Below are 23,806 nucleotides of genomic sequence, written 5' to 3' on the forward strand. Positions count from 1 at the left end.
TGACATATAAAAACAAATTTATTGCTTTATGGTTAACCGTGTCTGTAAATAACAAAATTTACTAAATAATCACCAACAAATTTAGCAGTGGCCAATATTACCTGCTCACCTTATTTTTTGTACAAATGGAAATGTGAATGTTATATAAAAAACCCAACCCTGTTTGAACTAGTCTGGGGTGTGCCTGCATAGTTCTATTTTAACATGACACTAATTTATTCTAATCACAATAGTAAAAAATATAGCATGCAAACTAGAGTCTAGTCTATAGATTTTGTGTCCAATTCTGCAAACTTAAAATCGGGTCACAACATCTGGTCATTATTGAAACACTTATTAAATTCTGGTCTTCATATTTTGTATAAAAATACAAATGAGAAAAACAAAATTTGATTTAGAAATGCGTTTTAACATTTGTATTTAAAAAAGTAATTCACATTAACATTATGAACCATAGCACTAATCCTTAGATATGTTTAATTTACTTAGCAATAGCTAGTAAAGCATAACCAAGACTAATGGCTGTACATGTATTAGAAAATACAGAAATTAATTACCTACCAGTAAAAAAACAGTCCCATAAATTAATCGAAAAGCTATATTTGTGCGATTTTGTCAATGCCCATTTTGAACATATGACTTTGGCCAAAATATATATTGTATCCACAACAGATGTGCTTCAAAACAACCAGTTCGAGTCTTCTGACTGTAGAGGGCTAGACGGACATATGGACAGATATTCAGTCCTGAATATCTGTCCAAATGTCCGTCTAGCCCTCTACAGTCAGAGTACTCTGGCGACAAAACAACTTGCCCATAGCTACTGGCAAAGTAAAAATTAACGTCACCGTTAATCTTGTGCATCACCCAAAAAATGTTAATCAAATAATAAAACAAAACAAACATCTCCCCTCCCCATTGGTATACTAGATCTTGACAAGTCAGTAACGATTAAGCAATTTAAACAGCATTTTAAAACAAAACAGACTTGTTATTTCCACCACTTTTAAATTTCTGTTAACTTAAATTTGGTCCAGCCATGTTACTTTAAAAGTTTAAGTTTAAAAGTCCAGCTTATAATTTACATAATAAGAATTGCATTCAAGAATAACTGATTATGTTCTTTAAAATTATTTAGGTAATAAATGTATAAAACCAAAAACCAAAAAGTACAGTACAGTAATTTAAAAAATCAGAAAGCAGAAACAAAATCTGAACACCACAGGTAGACACAGTCATGCATTTGGCACTTAAACACAGCACTACTAATATTGTGTCATGTCTACATAATTAACACTGAGTCTGTGCTATTTAAAACAATTCTTAACATCGTGGGCAAAATTATATACATATATGAATACTTTTATGGAATTATATATCAATACATATTAAATGTATATTTATAACAATACATTGTATATTAAAGGCAACATAGTGTAACAGAACATGAATTGATCAATGTACATAACAAAATGCAGATTTGTTTGGAAGTTCAGAGAAAATTAGCTACCAGTATCCATACGTACTAAAGAGGATATTTTGTTAAGAAAACAAATAAACACTCCAATCCACATTAAATACAAAGGAAAAAAAAGGAAAAATCTGACTTTTCATAATATTGGTTCATCAAGATTGCACTAAAACACAAATAAATATGATCCTTATAACACCATTAAAGTATTTTAAGTCCCCCACCCCTCCCAAAAAAAAAAAAAAAAAAAAAAAAAAACCCACCCTAGAAAAACTCCTACCTGTTGTAATGGTAGATTAAAATTCATATTTTCCTTTTTGATGTTGTCCACATTGCTTAAAAAATGTTGAATATTACCGGACAAAAATGTTCAATTACATCAGTACCCCAAGAAAGCATATTATATATAATTTGAATGACTTAGAATTTTATAAATATTACATTAATTTCTTTTACCTTGAGCCAGATGGCTTCATGTTCACAGCAACAGAACTGCATCCTGCAAGCATACACTTTTTTTCTTTCTTTTTTTTACATAATTATAGGCTAATAATGTCAATGTCTTAAACTTAGTATTGTCTGTGATGGGAGTTCATTAGGCATTATATCCTACTTAAATAAAGTAAGAAATGGTAATACTCAAGGCACAATAATAAACTGGAAAACACTGATATACAGATATACAATAAATACATTAAAAAAATAATGTAATAAGCACACATTAAGTGCCTATACTGTAACCAAGGATACGCAAATACTGACATATTAACACCTACATAATTATATTGTTTACATTAGCATTAACAACAATAACCATTTTGAACTTGTTGATAGCATCTATTTAACACAGAGATTTTTAAAATGTAGATAACATACTAATTTTAAGAAAAAATTAACAAATGCCTACAATCCTACAATTTATAAAGGGCTGTTCCAAAACTGATCTTAAAGTGGAAAGGGCTCACCTGGCCACCACCCACAGGTTTCTTCCCCCAACTTAAACCAAGTGCATAGGGGCATAGGCATACTGGCTCCCATTTTTATAGTGGCGGGGGGTGGTGGTGGAACAGACTGGCTTTTGCCTGAATTAAACGAAAATGCCAGAATCTGCATAACAACATTTATTCATGTTAGCATTACTGCCAAAGTTATACAGGGTTGCAAACTAATCGCTACACATTTTTCCATAGATCACAACTAATTTTGAGGGTAGAATGATAGAAATACATGGCAAAAAGGTATCAGATTAGCACATTTTGCCTGAATTTGAGGTTTTGATCCAGCACTGGGGGGGGGGGGGGGGGGGGGATGCCACAAGGGAAAAATGCAGCAGACTCATAAAAACGTTAATGCTTTTTTTTAATCACACCACTAGAGCACATTGATTTATTAATCACTGGATGTCAAACAGTTGATAATTTTGACATATGAGGAAACCAGCTACATTTTTCCATTAATAGCAAGGGATCTTTTATATGCACCATCCCACAGACAGGATAGCACATACCATGGCCTTTGATATACCAGTGGTGGTGCATTGGCTGGAATGAGAAACAGAGTAGACCCATAAGGCATAAAATACCAATTGTGATGCCTTCCAACCAATCAATTTTAGAACAGCCCTAATATATAACTGATATATAATAGATAACCGTGGGGTTGGACACCATGGCCACCTTCAATCACACCTCCCTTTTCCCCACCACCTTTTATATTTGCCTCTCCACATAACACAACTTGTAGACAGTATGAGTGTTCCATCCCCAATATGAGTGACTCTCCCTACCCACCCACCCCCCACCACCAAAAGAAATTAAATACTGGATATGTTAATACTTGTAATGAAATTTGTATAGGTGATAAAAAAAAATAAAAAATTATGGTGTAGGAATGTTAAGAAAATCTTAATGTAAAAAAATATACAGTATGTTCATAGAAGATTGGTGTAAAGGACTTTATATTTTATTGCAACATCACAACTTGATTATATGCTTGAGCAGTGGTAAATAATTTTTAGAAAAAAAGGTTGAAAACTGTATTAAACAATATTGCACTAAGGTTAAAAGTATGACATCGAATGGTTTAATGTCATCAAGTTCATATACTAATAAAACAACATTCATGTCATGTACATTCATTGTGATACTACCGTATATTCTTTGGAAATCCTAATAACCTTTCCTTAATGTCATTATCTAGAGCAGAATATAGCTCAGTAGATCTTTATGGTTTTCTTTCATAGCTGGTATATCAAATCCCGTTACCGGTACATGTTGCGTCATGCATGTGAAAAGCAAGATTCTGCTGGTAACAAAATGAGTTTACAGGTTTTTCTCTCACATCTTCGATTTAAACATCTATTATTCTATAGAAACTTTCATTCTAAATGAAATTTTAATCAAAATGAACATCCAATCAAACCAACTTCCATCACCTGATCTTAAAGGGACAGATCCTAGTTTTTAAACATGAAGGCATATTTTTCAGCTAGACCCTAGTTTCAACCAGTAAAAATGAACACTCTGGTTAATTTACAAAATGGTAACAAATTTAGATACAACATAGTGAAAAAAGAGTCTGTGAAGTTGAAATACCCTTAAAAATAGAATAAAACGCAACTCTATAACTGATACATCTCAGATGCACGTGTGGTTTTAAAAATATGAAAAATGCATTTTGTGGTATTAGAAACACCAGGCTGCCCAGAAACACTTCGGTTGTACGGAAATGGATAATCTAAACAATATAATATAAATAATGTTTGATTTCAGTGATCATAAACATATGCTGTAGTGTTTAAAAACTAGGGTCTGTCCCTTTAAAATCAAAATCTTGTGCTTCATCTACAACTTCAAGTGAAGTCTGTAAGTACAAGTGTTTTAAATTTATACCTATTTACAAATAATTGTTCAACATTATTTCATGTGATCATACTTTAAAAAATCATCTATATACTTCACATAATACATCTTAATGATCATAAAGACATCAAAATGTTTTTTAAAAGTGGCTAACAATAATACACATAAATTATAAGATTGTTAAGGACAGTTATGTTTAAAAAACTAAACTACAATAAAAGTTATACAGATCGGATCATATTAAATATCTAAATGTAATATTTCTGTCACAAATAAAAGGAGTACATGATAAAGACATCACAGTAAAGTCTATAGTTTTATGGCAAAATAAGATTCACACAAAAAAGACCAGCTTTTGTTTTTTTCAACATTTTTGCATGACTAGTGCAAAAATACAATGTTTAGTTTCTCCTTAAAATCCTTAACCAAGAACAATTTAATACCAAAAACATTAACAAATGTAGATAATTGAGAAATTTAAAGGTGTAATGAGATTACATAATGGCAGTATCCCACTGGTATTATTTCTTAACTTTTGCTTTGATATGTAAATATGATACCTTCAACTATATGCCCATAAAATAAATACATGTACAACCAGATAATTTAATTTACTATGGGGACCACTCTATAGTCCGAAGATTCAATGGTCCAAATGTTCAATAGTCCAGGGTTAGGCCTATAAACCTTCGACTACTGAACCTTTGGACTACTTAATCTATGGTTAGGGTTAGTGTTGAACCTTCGGACTATAGAGTTGTAACCATTTACTATCAAAAAAACATTTTTATACTAGAATCTTTAAAGGACAACCAATGGAATTGGGCACATTGACTTAGACTGCCCCTTTGATGTTAAAATTACACTATGCTGTTATAATATTGCAACACATATGTATGTTACTGTTCAGTTTATCACATAGCAGTACATAATCCACAATAAGTCCGTTCTTTATTTATTTTATTTGAATTAATAATATGCAAATTTCATGATTTAATTTGATTAAATGAGAAAAAGAAAGAAAAAAAAGAAGTTTATATTCTAACATGCTTTAAGCCAGGTTTATGGATGTAGGATGTATATTTTTGGACAACAAAGCTTATCATGGTAATGTACAGCAAAACAAGGCTGTCAGAAAATTAACACCTTCATTTCATCTAAGAATTCCATTATGTTAAGATCTTAGACATTAAAAATTGCTTAACCTTAATTAGAGGTCCAAATTAATATTCTATTAAGTCGGGCAATGAATTTGGGAATTTTTTCTTAGGTTATGGCTAGAATCGTAAACATAACTTAATATAGATATTTTGGGATTTTATCATAATTTGATGCTTCTGACCCAAAATCTGGGATTTGAGTAAGCAAGGAGTCCTGCTAAATTTGCCGTCTATAAGTAAAAAGTCTAATAATATTATTAGTAACTGTCCCACAATCACTGTCTTTACAACTCATAATTCTTTGTGGCATCCATATTGCTTTACACAGAAATGTAGTTTATCACCATACTGTTTGCTATACAAATTTCTTAATGCAATACAAATTTCTTAGTGCTGTAGGTTAATATTTTTGTGCAGATGGATGTAATTGCACTTATTAACCAAAGAAATACTCATGGTATAAATGAGAACAGCTTAACAAGGGGAACTGAGCTTTCCTATCTCCTAGTTCATTTGCTTGACAGCAGATAATGAAGACATGAGCAAAGTGTACGTGTCACGTGCTGTTTTGATTTGTGACTCTGCAAATGAGGTCATGCCTTCTTCAAAGGAAAGAAGTCTTTGTTGTAAAAACAATTTCATCTGCAAGAAAAATATTTATTGAATAAAATATACATACAACAAAACAAAACATTAGTCATACTTAACAAACAAAACAATCACCGATTTACTTCCTTCAACTGAACTGCTTGAATACAAAATTCTCTAAGACTGAACGGATAAACATTTTGTTTGGTCTGATAGTGTCTAATAGTGTAATATCCAAAACCAATCAATGTTCCTATACAACTCAAAACACATTATTATGTATTACTATACTACTACCACATTTATGCATAATTTTTGTATCATATTTATCAAATTTTAGTGCTAGATGTATTTGTATATGGTCTGGTGTAAATGTCTGTTAATCTTACACACCTCTCTGCGTGCATTTTCTGTGCAGTTTTCATAGGCCTTTTCTGCTGCCTCTTTCTGTTCTTCTGCCTACAAACATAATATAGGATGCTAAATGCTAAGGAATAATAAAAGAAACTGTTATACATGCAAAACATTTTAATTAATACAAGAAGACATTAACTTTGAGAAACCTGGAATGCTATATTAACATTCTTGCTGTCTGAGCTTAAATCTGAGATCTCTGAATCCATTGGTGTAATTTTCACATTACTTATTTTAATAATAATTATTGATTTGGCTATGGATCGCCTCACATACTGTGGAGACAGTTTAGTATTAAATAATCTCCCTTTAACCCAGCGGTTATCATTTCTCCGCTGTCCAACACCTCTCTGCACAGAGTCCTGTTTGTTCTAAAGCATTAAATTATGCCCATACATAAGACATTTTAGAAAGAAAGAAATGTTTTATTTAACGATGCACTCAACTAGATAATTTTAGAAACTACTGAATGAATATACTCATTCAGCTGTTTCAAAGATCATAATTGTAAATAACACAAACTATCTGAACCAAATATAGTATAGAATAATTATTTTTAATACAATAATTATTAAAGAATTCCCTACAAAATTATTTGGATCAATCCAGAAACTGAAATGTAAAGTGTTCACAGTATTTGGTGTCCTAACTCGGGCAAAGATCAGATTATCAATACGTACAGCTTGTAGTTTAGGTGGTTTTGCTTTATCTAGAGCTTTGTTGGCATCTTCGTAATCTATTAATAAACATGTGCGCCGCAACAGCATATCCTAAAAAAATAATCATAATAAATCACAATGTAAGTGTAATGCACTATTATAACTCAGTGTACGTGGATATAACATGCACAGTGCACAAACTTCTAAAGTAAAATGTATTTCAAATATGTAAATTTAGATAATTTATGTAAACTTGGTACTGGGGGAAAAAAAGGTACTGACTGCATACTTGTAGAAGCTACAAGACTTCCTTTTCATACTTTCACCACATATATTTATGTACTGAGAGGGAAAAAAAACAAATTCATAAAGAAGTACCATGCCTGATATTGATAACAAAAACTGAAATGTTGAGACATCAGGGCTAGCTCTGCAACTTGCCAATTGCACATTTTTAGAACAATAGGCAATTTTTATTATTTTTAATCTAATAATTGATATTTATTTGGAAAATAGCTATAGATTTTGCATTTATGAGATAATTTGGTAAAATGTTCTGATCACCCAGAGTTAACCCTAGTTGTTATCACTGAAAATTCTGAAGATGGATTATTACACCTTTAGATGTACAAAATTAAAAAAAACTATTTTTCAAAGTTTGAGAAGTTTACACGTACTTTGAGTGAGTCACTGTATCTGGCATAGAGATCTAGCTGGAAACCCAGTGTCTTCTCATCGTTGTTACATAACACTTCCAAACCATGCTGTTATGTGAACAAAACAAGTTTTACATAAAACATATTGAGTAAAAATTAAAACAATAAAATATATGGAACATTCAACAAATAATTTAAAAGTAAAATATCAGGTTAAATAATTTTTTAAATCATTATGTCGATATAAGTGATGAATAATCTCAACCTTATAACTCTGTAATAATTATGAAATAGTGAGAATCCTATTGCTAAAACTTCTTTATTTACACCAAAGGCCGTGGTATGTGCTATCCATCTGTGGGATGGTGCATATAAAAGATCCCTTGCCACTAATGAAAAGATGTAGCAGGTTTTCTCGCCAAGACTATATGTCAAAATTACCAAAATGTTTGACATCCAATAGTGTCCTAGTGGTGTCGTTAAACAAAACAAATTTTAAAAAGATTTATTTACAGAAGAAATATAAACTACGTTTAAGCAAAAAATAATAACAATCCTATAAAGACTTACCCTTGCATCATCAAGAGCTTCACTTAATTTGCTAAACACTCTGAAGAATAGAAATACAATAATATAAAATATGTATTTTATAATTAAATGATCGAAATAAAAACACACTTATACTTTTTTTTAAATGGAATATACACCTGTAGGGCATTCTGATGATAAACCAATTTACATATAAAAAGTTGAAAGATATGCAACACAATGAAATCATTAAAATTTTACAAATAAAATTCTGCTGTACAAGTCTGATTAAGACTGGATACTAAACATATGTGTTAGTACAGAGTGTATATTTATCTACAATATTTTGTTAATTTTATTTATTCCACTAGCTAAAGAAGCAAGCAGATGTGAAAATTAAAATAAACTTCACAAATGTTGTATCCATAATGTGACTGACTTGTTAATTTCAACTGTTGCATCATCTTTATATGCACCTGTCCAGGTTAATGCTGTGGCCAGATGGGTAAAGGAACCTGCAACTCCTGACAAAATAAGAAAGAAAAAACATATAAATATATAACATTATTAATGTATTTGTTCATTTATTAAATACTTTTCCTCTTTTTTTTTTCAAAAAGGATTAAAGCATTAAAAGATTTACACTTTTTTATAAATATACTTAGATTAATGATACAAAATTAAAAAGACGTGGAACATATACTTACTATATTGAGCGCATACCATTTTATTAAAATTCTGAAAAAACAATGGAACAGTATGTTAAACAAATGAAATGTTAATATAAACAATAATTCCACAGAATTAAATGTTCAAAAAAAGGTTTTAAATTAAAATTGTATATTATATCTCAAAACCGGACCCTCTGTAAACGAGAATTCCTCCTAAACCAGACATGTTTCAAGGTCCTTTTTTTTAAATCGGTACAGAACTTAACCTCTCTAAACCAGATACCTCTTAAAACCAGACATTTTACTTGGTCCCGAGGGTGTCCAGTTTAGAGGGGTTTCACTGTATTTAATTGTTGTGATGAACATCCACAGATGCAACTATAACCCAAGTTTCATTAGAGTAGGGCTTATACATAGTTTGTGAGAAATGGAGCTAAATGTAAAACTTTAACATGGAGCTAAACATAAAAGTTGACCCTCACTTTTGTAATGGCAAGACAAAACATTATAAAATGAAATATACTGATGGAAAGAAATAAAGGATCACACAGGTAGCATCAAGAAATAATGACTGCATCTAATATCAATTCATATTGTCAGAAATTGACTGGGAACATATAGGCAGCACATTCAACACTACAGACATTCAATCCCACATTACAACTTGGTATGAAATACAGCCATTACTACGCTAGTAGTGAATTAAATTTGGTCTACAATTCGATGTGTTCCCTTATTTCTTTCCATCAGTATATGAGCCGTCACATGGGTAAAACCTACAACTTAGCAAAAACAAAAGTTTGTCTTATTATTTGGTAAATAACAGGTAATAACCTTACAAAACTAAATCTCAGGTATTTGGGCTCTATCTTAATTATATCTTGTAAAAATACAGCATTAATGACGTCACGTTTTCAAAATAAAAATGGACGGCGTCAAAATGAAATTTCAATGTTATTACTTTATTCTAGGTTACGTCCAGCCCAATTTCAATGAAATCAATTGATTTGGAATCGGTACTTTTTTCATTTTATTTTTACCCAGTATTTTAAGTTATATATTCCAATTTTTTTTTTTAAAGCGATATATTCCGATTTTATTTTTTAAAATAACTCTACAAATCCCATACATGAATGTAGCCTAATACTAATTAGTGAGAGATAGAAATTTAGCAAACTACAACATTTCGCACCAATGTTTTTCAATTTTCTGTTACATATTGCACCCCACCCCACTTTATTCAGATTCCTGTATCCACTATGGAGTAATTTCATATATTGTTGGTGTCATACTGTAGAACGATATCGTTTCATTCTTCGGTTGGTAGTGGGCATGTTGTAATCTGGTACTTGGGACGGACAAAGGGTCGAATGGTTTTATATTTAGTTTTGTTTCTTTTGTGACAAGTGTTCTTGCTGCTCCATTTAAGCGAGGCGGCCGGCCCACTATTGCATTTTGCCGCGCCGCTTTCGTGTTTTGCCGCCCCCTTTATTTTTCTCCATCCCTCTTTATTTTCCCGCATCCTACTATATTTTACAGAACCCAGCTCCGCTATTTTATATTAAACATTTTTTTTCACACTGTCATTTGTTTATTCGGTAATTCTTTATAAAATATTAGAAACTTTTCATTTTGGGGTATCACCGCTTATAAAAATAATGGAAGTGGTAGTGTTCATCATTAAAAGTATTTTTCTTGGACGCCAAATTATATATACACCGCCTTTACAAAAACAAAACTTTTTATCATCTGGCGATATCAGTGCGATCAATTCATTCGATAAAGAAATAAAAAAAACACAGACATCTTATCCCAATTTAGGGGATCACCTTTATTTTTTTAGATATCTTGAAATCTTTATTAAAATAATATTAGAACAAGGGGTATGTCTTTTTGCACAGTCGACCAATACCCAATGATAGGCCTACAGTACTCCAAGTACTCGGGCTAGCCTATAAGGTAACCATGTTTCCCACCTTTTTTTTTCTCTTTCTCTTCTGGTTTCTTTTTTTTTTAGTGGGGGGGGGGGGGAGAGAGTGGAGGGCGGCCCTCCTTTAATTTTTACCCAGCGAGAATATTATGTAGGCCTACATTTCCTTCTGCTCTTTTTCCATTTTCTTCAACTTCAAGATATGGTCATCAATGTGATTTTCATATTATTTTCTAAAAGACAATCCACTGCATCCTTTCTGTAACTTGTGCTAATTGGATGAGGTTTAGTGTCATTCTGCTCATTGGTGTTATCATCAGATAAGTGTTTGATTCTATGTTCAGTATTATTGTCAACTGGACTGTATTGATTATATTCATCCAATACAGTTAAAGTTAGAGAACCTTGATTTATTAATCATCGGCTATTGGATGTCAAACATTTGGTAATATTGACCTATAGTCTTACAGAGGAAACCCACTACATTTTTCTATTAGTAGCAACGGATGTTTTATATGCACCATCCCACAGACAGGATAGCACATACCATGGCCTTTGATATGCCAGTCAATGTGCACTGGATGGAACGAGTGAGAAATAGCCCAATGGCTCCACCGATGGGGATCGATCCCAGACATACCGCGTATCAGGCGGGCACTTTACCACTGGACTACGTCCCGCTCATCATCTAATACAGATACTGTTTCCACTGTTCTTAGTCTTGGTCTTCTATTTTGAATTCTAAAATGTGCCTCAAAGAGTAGGCCTACTTCAGGCTCGTGTAAAATTAAAATATAAATCTGTAAGGAAAGAAAACCAACTCCTTCTATACAAATGATGTGAAGTGAGTAAAGTGAACAGATATTATAATAATTTAATAATTATCACACACATGCACGCACAGCAATAATAATAATAATAAAATTGGGAGAAACAACCTTTCGAAAATTGATCTACTATATCTCCGCATGTTAATGGCGTATAATAAAGGTATATAAATGAAATGTTTCTGTTTCTGTACCGCAATGTGTGTGCAGACGACTGTAAATTTGTTTGCAAACGATGGTAAAATAGATAAGTAAAAATGTAGTATTGTTACAGATATATATATTTGTTAAATTTTTGTTTGTTTGTAGGAAATTATTTAATTTTCAGTATTTAGATTAGAAATAGAAATAGGAGTAGAAATAGTGGTGTTGATTGTAGTCCATAGAACAGGTAGGCCTAACCGAGTGGTAGACCCATGTAACCCGATACGATCCTAATTTGATGTTTGGTCTAACTTATGAATATTGTATATAACTTCTGGAAAAGTTGTTAAAACTTTATGTTATGTATAATCATGTACGTTATAAAAACATGTGATACTTGCATACCATATCTATATATAGGACTTCTCCCTATGCTTGTAAATATGTAGGATCAAAGCACTGATGGTATCGCTAACGATCTCGACCTGTACGATCAGGTACAAAATACGAAATAGTAACCAATCACTATTGTACATACAGATATATGTTTACTTCAAACTGATCTTCTTGTAAAGAAGAAGATGTCATCTTCTAAATTCTTGAAAACAAACAATGCAAATAGCATGTCAACTTTTACTTCCGCGTTTACATGTGACGTCAAACTTTGATCCGTGTTTACTCGGTTTCTGACGTCATGCTAAGTTGTAGGTTTTCGCGTGTGACGGCTCATATATCTTTTGCATTATAAACAACTATGTTCAACCTAAATATGTGTGGTGTATACCAACAACAAAAACCATGTTTTACATGACAAAAAACATAGCCTTCCTACAGACACCTAACCTCATTTAACAAACAAATAATACAGTAATTGTTCTTAATATTTACTAAACTAGAATGGTTATCAAAACAAAAAATGGACCCTCCTATAAGAGTCTGACAAAAAACATATTTAAATTTCATGAAGATTAATTATACTGAAATAGATTTGTTGTAAAACATTTAATAAATATTTTAAATACAGGAATTTTAGGTACATCTGAGAAAAGCTATTGCACTACATACATGTACAAGAAATTATTCACTATAGTTGATAATATTTGGCAATAGCTTTAGAGATGGAAATTTGTTGTTAGATCAGTCTTTTTGTTGTATAGTTGTCTAATGGCCACCCATATATAATGACCACCTGTCCATAACAGCCACCATAAATCCTGCCCAATGCATTTCCTTCTTTATTTTACCTGTATATAATAGCCACCTGCTTAATGATTCCAGCGGCCACTATTTAAAAAAAATGAATGGTTGAACGTGCTGTAACATCCACAAACTTACAATGACCACTATGTTTTGTCCAAAATGGACAGTTGAACTTGCTAAAATGGTCAAAAGATATATAAATGTATTGGCCTGTCCCAGTCACAATATAAAGTTATTGTTTTACCTAAGTTGAAACAAAACAGGTACATATACAGTCAACTCTCGTTATTACGGTATCCCTTACAATGGAACATTCGGGTACCGGCACACTTTTACTGGGAACCAACATGTTTCAGTTTTAATCTGATCATTATAATGGAAAATTCAAGTTCTGGCACCGGCAGTCACTTACGGTGAAAAAATGTGTCTATTTCATGTATTGTTCAATCTTTACAACGGCGCAAAGAATCACTGAACACATCTTAGGCATATTATGTCATCCTAAGTAGGAAGAGTGGTTCGACAATTAGCCGTAACCTTTCAGCGACATTTTGATGTGAAGCCGACGACTGGCTTAAGACGGATTAGCTATAGTTGATTGCACAGAGCTGCGACCACAAGCGGTGTTGTTCAAACGTGCATTGATTTTTGGGTATGAATGCAATAAAAACATGTTTGCCTGAGTTGAGTTAGTCATGTCACTGCTTATTAATAAAATAGTATTTATTGTAGGGCCTAGTCGATGTTTTTCATTGACTTATGAATTATGTGTAAATCATGTCGCAGCCTCCAACGAAACGACGCCGTACACAAATGTCAATTGGTGAAAAAAAAGAGACAACAGATTTTAAAGAAAGTCACCCAAAACACATGCAAGATGAAATTGCAAGCCACTTTAGCAAAGAATTTGGGAAACTTGTCAGTAGATCGACAGTAGGTGATATTTTGCGCGAAAAAGCAAAATGGGCCAATGCGCCGAAAAATTGTAATAAGCTGATTCGTCAATGCACCGGGAAACACAACAACTTAGAACAGGCCCTGTTCATGTGGTTTTCCGATGTTCGGTCACAAAACACCTATGTTACCAATCTAATGCTAAATGAGAAGGCAAAACATTTTGGTGGAGAAATGGGGGTAGATAAAACTTTCCATTATTCAACTGGATGGCTTACAGAAATTCAAGAAATGACACATTTCCAATCGCGTGGCACATGGCGAAGCAGGCAGTGCTGATCTCGGTGCTGTAGTTGAGGGGCAACAGCAACTTCAGGAAGATCTAACAGATTACGACCCTGAAAACATTTACAATTTGGATGAAACGGATTTATTTTATAAACTTGGACCAAATTCAACTCTGGCTCCTGGGCCTGTGCGAGGTCAGAAAAGGCAAAAAGATCAAATCACAGTGTCACTGTGTGCTAATGCTACTGGAACAGACAAGCTAACACTCCTTATCATTAAAAAGTCGGCTCATCCACGTTGTTTCGGGAAAACGTTTGATCCCAGTGTTTATGTCACATACACCAGCAACAAAAAAGCGTGGATGACTATGATTCCATAGCTGCCAACATTTAAAAATGGGAATGAGTAATAATTTTTCGCGTGAATTGTGACCCGTCGTATAAACCTGACAATAATTATTTATTAACCATGGGGTGCATTTACAAATAAACTGTAAAACAACGCTTAAACTAATACATTTTATTTGTTATTACAAGTATACTATGTACATCATCAACTTCACCTGATTAACACCACAATACGCATTGTATTGTATTATATTACTATTTAACAGCAAAACGTTTATTTTTCGTGGAGTTTTTTGTTCATGGCACTTTTGGCCGTAGCCAGAAAAGCTCCAGAATGCTTCTGTTGGAAACATGTTGTTCCTCTGTAGGCCTACTACGTTTGGCTTTTTCTGAGCTTTGTACAGTTCATATGGCTCTGATCGTTCGCGTTTTTTCGACATCTTTACAAAATAGAGTCGTTTCACAAGCTACTCCTATCCCGAAGTGCGTTGCGCGCGCAAAAAAACTTCCGTGCGCATGAGCGGCTAGTTGGGGAGTCCAATTTACGTGATTCGTAGGGGTGGTAGGTTATTAAAAAAAAACCCCACCAAAACCCCCAGGAAAACGCGGATTTGCCATAATCTGAAAGATTACGGGCGTAATGGCGTAATAAGAGATCATAAATCGTAATGGTTGGCAGCACTGTGATTCTGTTTCAAGATTGGTTGGTGAAATTTGACAAACGGATGAAGAATCAATGCCGGAAAGTGATTTTGTTGGTGGATAACGTGACCAGTCATTCCAGTACCGGACAAATGTCAAAGTCAAGTTTTTGCTGCCGAACACGACATCTCACATCCAGCCCATGGATGGGGGAATTATCCAAAATTTCAAAGGATTCTACAAGAAGTTGCTGTTTAGTTACTTCCTAGATTGCATTGAGGAAAAAAAGGCACAAACCGTATCCATCAGACATGCTCTGTCATTTGTTAAAGTCCATGAAACCATCAACCATTGTGAATTGTTGGCGACATACCGGTATTCTCCCCCCACAGCAGTGTCCCGATGTTAGCCCTGACGACGACGACGATGATGATGACACGCCACTGCAGGAACTTCAGGTCCTGTTGAGGCATATGCCAGATGAAAACCAAATGGATGCTGCTGCCTACATTGCTGTTGACAGCATTGTTGAAACCGGTGAATCGCTGAGTGATGACGCTATTGTTCAAATCGTATCGGAGGTTTCTAATGATATTCCAAGTGATGACTGAAGATGACACTGACGACAATACTGCAGATGTGGTAAAGAAATGTGAGGCCAAACAAGGACTTTCTGTTGCAATAAGGTACTTTGAGCAGAACCCTTCGACTGGTTTTGAACATCTTGACTTGTCACGGGGATCCTATAATACCCGTAACTGAATAAAACACGATTATCCAAATCTCTCTCCTAACTGTATATCTATTAGATCTCTCTGTAACAGGCAGTTATACCCGCTGGCTCGTCTAGGTATGATCAGAGATAAGATCTTATATAAAGTATATATTATTATTATAGCACGTTTAGTTCACTAGAAAACACAACAAAAACACAATACACTTTGGAATCTGTATTAACCTACGCTGACAAATGTACTGCCGCAGCAGTTAATTAACAACAACAAATAATAACAACCCAGAACTGATCACTTAATTAGTTAATCTCTAGGTGTCTAGTTTACACAATATTGTAATCACTTCACCGTGACACAACACCCACACGTGTGATAATTGAGAAACGCTTCCAGGAGAACTTAATTAATAAAGGAATTACAACTCTATTCCTAACTGGTTAATTTTTAATTAACCCTTACTACTCGTTCAGTAACGTGTGATAATTGAGAAACGCTTCCAGGGGAACTTAATTAATAAAGGAATTACAACTCTATTCCTAACTGGTTAATTTTTAATTAACCCTTACTACTCATTCAGTAACCTTGTAACACAGAATTAATACAGGTACCTATCACAATAAAGACAATAACCTACAGTTTACCTAGGTCCTCTAGGATGACTGGCTAAGCCTTAATAATTATTTAGAACAGTGAGCCTACAGTATACTGCGTCAGATGACCGGCAGCACCGTCTAAATAATATTGGTATAATACAGAATTAAAATATTTAAAGTCACATCAATCACATCAAGGTTATACAACAGAGCAGAAATGATATTTACCAAGTCCAAACGGACGAACGTTCCCTGGAAGCCTTCCAATATGTTTCTCCCCGATATCTCTAAAACCCTAGCTATTTATCATAAAAGCCGAATATTGCCTGGGGGTACAACGCGGTCCTCCCCCTATCAAGTGGTATTTCCACAGCGACCACGCCGGCATATTTTTCTTAGATCGTCAGACTTACTGACGCCTAGTCGCCAAAATCACGGTCGTCGAAACCGCACTCGCAGAGGTATTACGTAACTACTGGCCACATGGCCTCCACACCTGGACTAAGTGCATATTAGGATGCACGGTCGCGCGAAGGTATTACGTAACAAGGTGCCCACCTGGGCTAAGTGCATATTGGCACTGCACACGGCCCTCTAAAACAATTAATATCGCCACAGGCGAAAACAAAATTAAGAGCATGTTCCATCACATGACTCATTGTGGAACGCAGTACATGCAGTCGAGCACTACAACACCGGACAAGTTCAAACATCAATCATGGACTTTATTGTAAGAAAATCACTTCTGTGAATTCAGCTATTAAATGTTCATTTTGTTATTTGAATTAAAAGCAAATTAAATCTTTTCTTGTTGTTCTTTCTTTGTTAGTAAGTTATTACATATTATAGTATTACGTATAAAGCTAGCTATGTGAACGAATTAGCTGAGGGAGATAACTCTTTACGAAATCGATATACCGGCAAATTCTTTATAACGGCAATATAAGCACATCACAAACATGACCGTTATAACGAGAGTTGACTGTACACCAGTGCATTATTAACTATATTTGCATCTTAAATCTGTATGATACTGTCAGTCATTTAATTTGCAAGGCGACTTGTTATTGGTTGAAGTAATTAAGGCTCTTTTTTTTTTAATTACTGCTATTCCATGCCCACAGTAAGCATGTTTAAACCCTGGGGGGAAAAAACCCAGTTAAAATCCCTCAAGCAAACAACTAACAAAGACAGACCAAACAATATACATAATTTAACATAAATGACCAAGGTATAGAATGGTAGTGAATACGAAATATCTAGGGACAAAAAAAAATGGGTACGAAATGTTCCGTAACCATTACACAGAACATCAAAACACTGTCCTACCCCTGAGACATCTTTCATTGATTTCCCCCACTCTGCTGCCCATTCTCGTTTCTTTTGAAAATAATCTTCAATGTCCTAAAAAAAAAAAGAAAACACTGATGTACCTGCTCTCTTTAAAACAGATTTTATAACAGTTCCTATCAATAGTAATTAAGTAGCTTGAGTGATACAATTTGTGACTAAGTTTTACTTTGTTATAGTTTTGTAATCTGCTGAAAAAATAAAAGTTATAATTTGTTTTGATTAATGACACAACTAGATCACATTTTTATTAATCATTAGCTAATGGATGTCAAACGTTTTGTAATTTTGACATATAGTCTTAGAGAGGAAACAGCTACATTTTTCCATTAGTAGCAAGCATCATCCCACAGGCAGGATAGCACATACCATGGCCTTTGATATACTAGTCGTGGTGCACTGGCTGGATGAGAAATATCCCAGACCGATGCACATCAGGTGAGTGCTTTACCACTGGGCGATGTCCTCCCCCACTCCATAGGAAAAATAGTCTATTTGTTATCATATTCATATATTTTAAAAATAATAGTTTCAAAAAATACTAACTAACAAAAAATATATTTGTTATCTATATTTTTTTTAATTGTTTCAAAAGATACTAACTCTATGACCACCTTTTCGAACTCCCTCAACTGTTGATGAAAATCTGGTCATAATGCCTTTCTTTAACTTGGCACGGACTGGAGCCTAGGTAAGGAAAACACTTAAACAATTACCATGTCACAAAACTATAAATGACCAATGATAATGAAAATGATAGTGTTACTTCCAAAATAAATCTGGAATAAAACAAGATGGGTTTTTTCAAAGAATACTAGATTTTGGTCTTTATATCCCAGAAATAGATCAAGATACTTTAACTAATTAAGTAAATGAAATTCCACATATATTTATTTGTATTACCAATATATTTGGAAATAAGCATACTAATACTCAAGCATGGTACAGGCACTTGGTACAGATAGCCAACAGAGACAAAGACTAGGATGTGATGGTGGACAGCAAATGATTCAATATTCCACAAAATAACAAACATATATATACTGCCATCATGCTATACAAGAAAAACATGTTACTTTACAAAGAATTATAATTTCTGTTCAACAGCAAGATAAAATTAAAAAACAAACCTCTTTTTCTGTTAAAAATTTTGATAATGCTTCATCTCTCCCAAATGATTCATGTTTTAAAATTAACCTCAAGTACCTGAAAAATATGAAGAGATGTTTAACAGCATTGTTGTCACCCACAGTAATCTGACAAATGATAGCCAGGAATTCATATCCAAGGATAGAGCAACTCAAATTTGGGGGAGGCAACCCACAATGAAAAAAGCCACCCACATTGAAGAGAGGGCTACTCACATTGCAGTGAAGGGAACCCACACTATCTATAAGTCATGCTATGGGACAACATGCAAATATAAACAGTTAAGTGAAAATAACAGGAGTGACCATGCACCCTCTCCCAGCTATTCATGATACTGAAGGGGGGAAAGGAGAAGAACGTTTAACAACACTGATGTGTTATAAAACAACAATAATAATATATCATGAAACACATACTTTTCAACTGTCCTGCAGTCTTTGCTAAATTCATCTCCCTTCAAGATTTTTGTATCACTACCCAGCTGCTTCTTAGACTTTGATTCTGCACTTCTGGGGTCTACTTCTGGTCGACTGGGGAGAGGAGGAACCTAAAAACAGTGTCAGTATCCTTGCAGAATTATTTAAGCTGTTATTTGAAGATATCTGAATTTGTTTTAATGCTAGCTGGCGTAGTAAGTTTGGGAGTAAGAGGGGGCATGTGCCCCCCACTTTGTGGGAGCAGCGATGTTTTTTTATATATTTATACATGTGTTTATAGATATATATGTGCATGTGTGCCCCCCCCCCCTACTTTTTGGCACCTTCCTACGCCTGTGCATGATATATACCATAGATATATGTTATTGTAGGCAAGGTTGTACATTTTTCTGTAAAACATAATTTGTGACCTGCAACCTAAGCTGATTAATACTGGTGTTGGAAATCGATTTGATTTCATCTAAAATCATCACCTCTTGATTACATAATTGATTACAGTATGCATAGACCAAGGAAGAAGTATTTTCATCTTTTAACTGTATTCATTGTATCAAAATGCAATAGGTGTTGGTAGCTGGGAGATGGGGACTTAGCCCCCATTCTGATGATTATGCAGTGCTTCTTCTCCCCCTGTTGAAATGTGAATTATTATATACGGTACAAGTAGCTTGCATTTTCCAGTGCCTATAAAATGCACTAACTAATGGGTGGGGTTTTTTTTAACCCCGACCACACTTGGTCAAAATTTCTCCCAGCTTCTGTTAACCTATGACCATGATTTTTGCACCAAACGATGCATCATGGAATACTCTTTAAATGCATATATAACAATTATTCCCCCGGTTTGTTTTCATCAAGTTATGTTCAAGCAAAGTTAGCGGAAGTTTCTTATTTTGTTCAGTATATATGTGTGTGTAATACTGTATATATATAGATATATATATATATATATAGATAGATATATATATATATATATATATAGATATATATACACAGTTGAATCCCGTTGGCTCGGACCCCGTCGGTATTTGAGAAATTGTTCGACCCATCGGGTAGTTCGACCAACATTGGATATTTCCATAACATCAGTTAGAAAGTTGAATTAGATACACATTATTTTGGTAACTGAAAGCTTAAAGATTTCATTACAAATTACCGGTACTCCGATTGTGTGATGCAGAAGCCCTTCTTGGTGTTAATTAAATGTGTGGTTGCTGAAGTGATGACAGCTGAGCAACTCGCCCATTGTTTCATTTAAAACTGGTCTTGTAGACGTGTTCAGAGTGATGCTTCACGCCGAGGTCATTTTGTGCACTAATTGTTTGATTGGTATTGCGGTTCATCAAACAGGTACCGTAACACTAGCTGTACTTGAAAGATCATTACCGATAGCCGCTTAAAACACAACATGACAGGTAGGGTAAAGAAAGGATTGTATGGCTATACGTATATATGTATGAGTGTTTGCTACATTTAGTCTCCATTATATTCTAAAACAACAGGTATTAAAATAATCATGCAATAATCCAATTTCACTGGTGGAAATGAAGAAACAAAATACTGTAAACAAAAACCAGTGTGAAAGAGGATATGAAACTCACTATTAATCCATCAACACTGTTCTGAGTAATAAGACAGTGATGTAACCACTCGAGATCTTCGAATACACGTGTCACAACAGCACCGTTTTCCTCTCCAACTCTTGTCACCATGATGGTGAACTGTAGTGTGTCTCCATCCTTGACTGCATCAGAGACCTGCACTAAAAACACAGGTGAGAAAGGAACAGATTTTGTTGGAGTCGAATCAGCAGAGCTGTCTCCCTCAGATCCATTCGTCAGACCGTCCTGAAATAAAAGAAAAAGTTAAACTCTGTTTTATTAATTATCATCGGCTAGTGGATGTCAAACATTTGTTAATTCTGACATATCCTCTGCTATACATTTGTCCATTAGTAGCAAGCAGGGTTGAAAATTAGTGGTCGCCCGGTCGCCCGTGGCGACCTTTATTGGCTAAGGGCGACTAAGAATTTTACAAAGGTAGTCCATTGGACGACCATCAATTTTAGGGTCTGGCAAGCATGGTTCCAGTTAAAAAAAGAAACACACTGAAACTGAACCGAATTGTAACAAAACACACCGCGTCTATGCTGGTGCGAAATACATATCTGACAGCAGAAGACATATAGACCATGCTCTATATCTTGACAGCGGCTGACTCAGCTTCTGTGGTTCTATTCTTAAAATAGAGCTCAAAACATATTGAAGACACTGCATGTATTTTTAAAATCTGGAAGTCGTCGGCTTATTGGAATGGACTGGATATGTCATAATTATCCAGTAGAGCTGCTATTTGATAATTGTTATTTAATGTTATGGTAAACAAAAAGAATCATATTTAATTAGCTTATATTATTATTTGACAAAATCAAAATCTGTCTTGTATGTGGTTCGAACTCACACTGACGTGAGCGCATGCGCGCCTATAAAAATAACAATCAAATTTTCCATTAATACAGGGCTTATTCCAAAGGCCAGTTAATTGATTGTCGTTGTGGGTATCATGCACAATATTACATTTTACTAAGGCAGAAAATATTAATTTTAGGGCATTGTCCGTTTGTGTCAAAAGGGAAACGATGAACTGACATCACTAACTTCACAATTAGTAAAGATAAAAGTCATATAAAAATATATTAATTTATTAAATGTTAAACCCATACCATCTGAAAAAAAAAAAAATGGGGTGAGGGTGAGGGGGAGTTCAGGGTAAGTTAAAATATATATTTATAAATTACCATAAAACTACATAGATTAAATTTTCTTTTCTGATATAGGTTTAAATCAATTGGTGGAACATCGAAGGTAATCTGGACAACAAAACCATAATACATGATAAGGGCCATATTTCTACACAATGCAGTCGAATGGGTATTTGGCAAAATAGTGAATGATTCCATGGACCTCTGTCTAGTGTCTCGTCTTTAGGAAGACAGCCACTCCCAGACTAGTTTAAAAGTAAAGTAAAGTTTGTTTTATTTAACGACGCCACTAGAGCACATTGATTTTTTATCAGACTAGTTTAATTACTAAAGCAAGCGCAGTTCTACATTCTCTTTGCATTGCATTATTTTGTTTTTACTTCAGAGACAATTCAAGTCATGCTGCATACTTTGGCTGTTCTAGCATTTTGTCTTCACCTCTGTGTTAAAAATGAGATTTAATATGTACAATTTAATGGTACTTTGTCAAGTAACATTTTTATTTTTACTGGATTTCTTTTCTTTTCTTTTTTTCTTTTTTTTTGGAGTTGGTATGGGTTTAAAACTTAACATGTTTTTATATGAAGTTTAATTTTATTCATTATGAAGTTAAATGCCAATTCATCGGTATTCCTTTGTTTTGTTTTTGGCTCCTCAGTTAAATTTCATTGTGATAATTGGAGGGCTAATTGAATTTGAGAAGGACCAGTAAGATTTGTCTTCAACTGGCCCTGCTGGCGACCATGGTTTTCATGTTAGTTTTCAACCCTGAGCAAGGTATCTTTTATATGCACCACCCCGCAGACAGGATAGCACATACCATGACCTTTGATAGACCACTCAATGTGGCTGGAACAAGAAATAAACCAATGGGCCCACTGACGGGGATCGATCCTAGCACCACTAGAAAACAATGATTAATTAATATTCAGCTAATGGATGTCAAATAAGTGGTAATTCTGACAAACGAAACCTGCTACATATAATAATAATAAACCTATCCATTCTTTTTTCCTTGTTTGGGGGGGGGGGATGGGGAGGGGGGATATGATGATTATTACGGTGTTCATTTGAACGTATTTTTAAAAATTGTACCATTGTACCCATTTACAAAAAAAAAGTATCTGAAGTGAAAATATGCTACAGATATTTTATATTTATTGGGGACTAAACCAAAAATGATGATGATAAAAGTAGCAATGGTCGAATGGTAAGGGGCGTGTCTTAAAATTAACAAAAACTACTTCAAGACCCGCGTGACGTACATGCGTAAAAACTGCCTTTTTATGAGACATGCATTAACGACTAATTGTCAGTCTTTTTATTACATGAAAAAAAGATTACTAAATGGGTGAATTTGTTCACTTTTTTCCTGTTTACCTGCATTTTCTTTTAGGTCATACACTGTACTTCTTGGTCATGTTACGCCAATAAACGGGAATTTCGGTTTCTATATTTAGTAACGGAACTACGTATTGGGCTTTCCCTAAGTTCGTGACGCC

General features: G+C 34.1%; 1 protein-coding gene across 1 annotated transcript; it reads right to left on the minus strand.

The window, feature by feature from the left end:
- On the minus strand, positions 1-23,725 carry LOC121374412 (sorting nexin-6-like). Its single transcript, XM_041501513.1, has 13 exons — positions 23,708-23,725; positions 21,145-21,390; positions 19,523-19,653; positions 19,088-19,163; positions 18,561-18,644; positions 17,937-18,011; positions 9,045-9,075; positions 8,777-8,861; positions 8,380-8,419; positions 7,831-7,917; positions 7,175-7,264; positions 6,474-6,539; positions 1-6,134 (listed from the first exon to the last, which is right to left on the minus strand). The coding sequence occupies exons 1-13, from the start codon at positions 23,723-23,725 to the stop codon at positions 5,997-5,999; spliced, it is 1,167 nt and encodes a 388-aa protein (XP_041357447.1). The 3' UTR covers positions 1-5,996.
- Positions 23,726-23,806: the final 81 nt, after the last annotated feature.

The sequence above is a fragment of the Gigantopelta aegis genome, chromosome 6 (assembly GCF_016097555.1).
Source record: "Gigantopelta aegis isolate Gae_Host chromosome 6, Gae_host_genome, whole genome shotgun sequence".
NCBI classification, from domain to species: domain Eukaryota; kingdom Metazoa; phylum Mollusca; class Gastropoda; order Neomphalida; family Peltospiridae; genus Gigantopelta; species Gigantopelta aegis.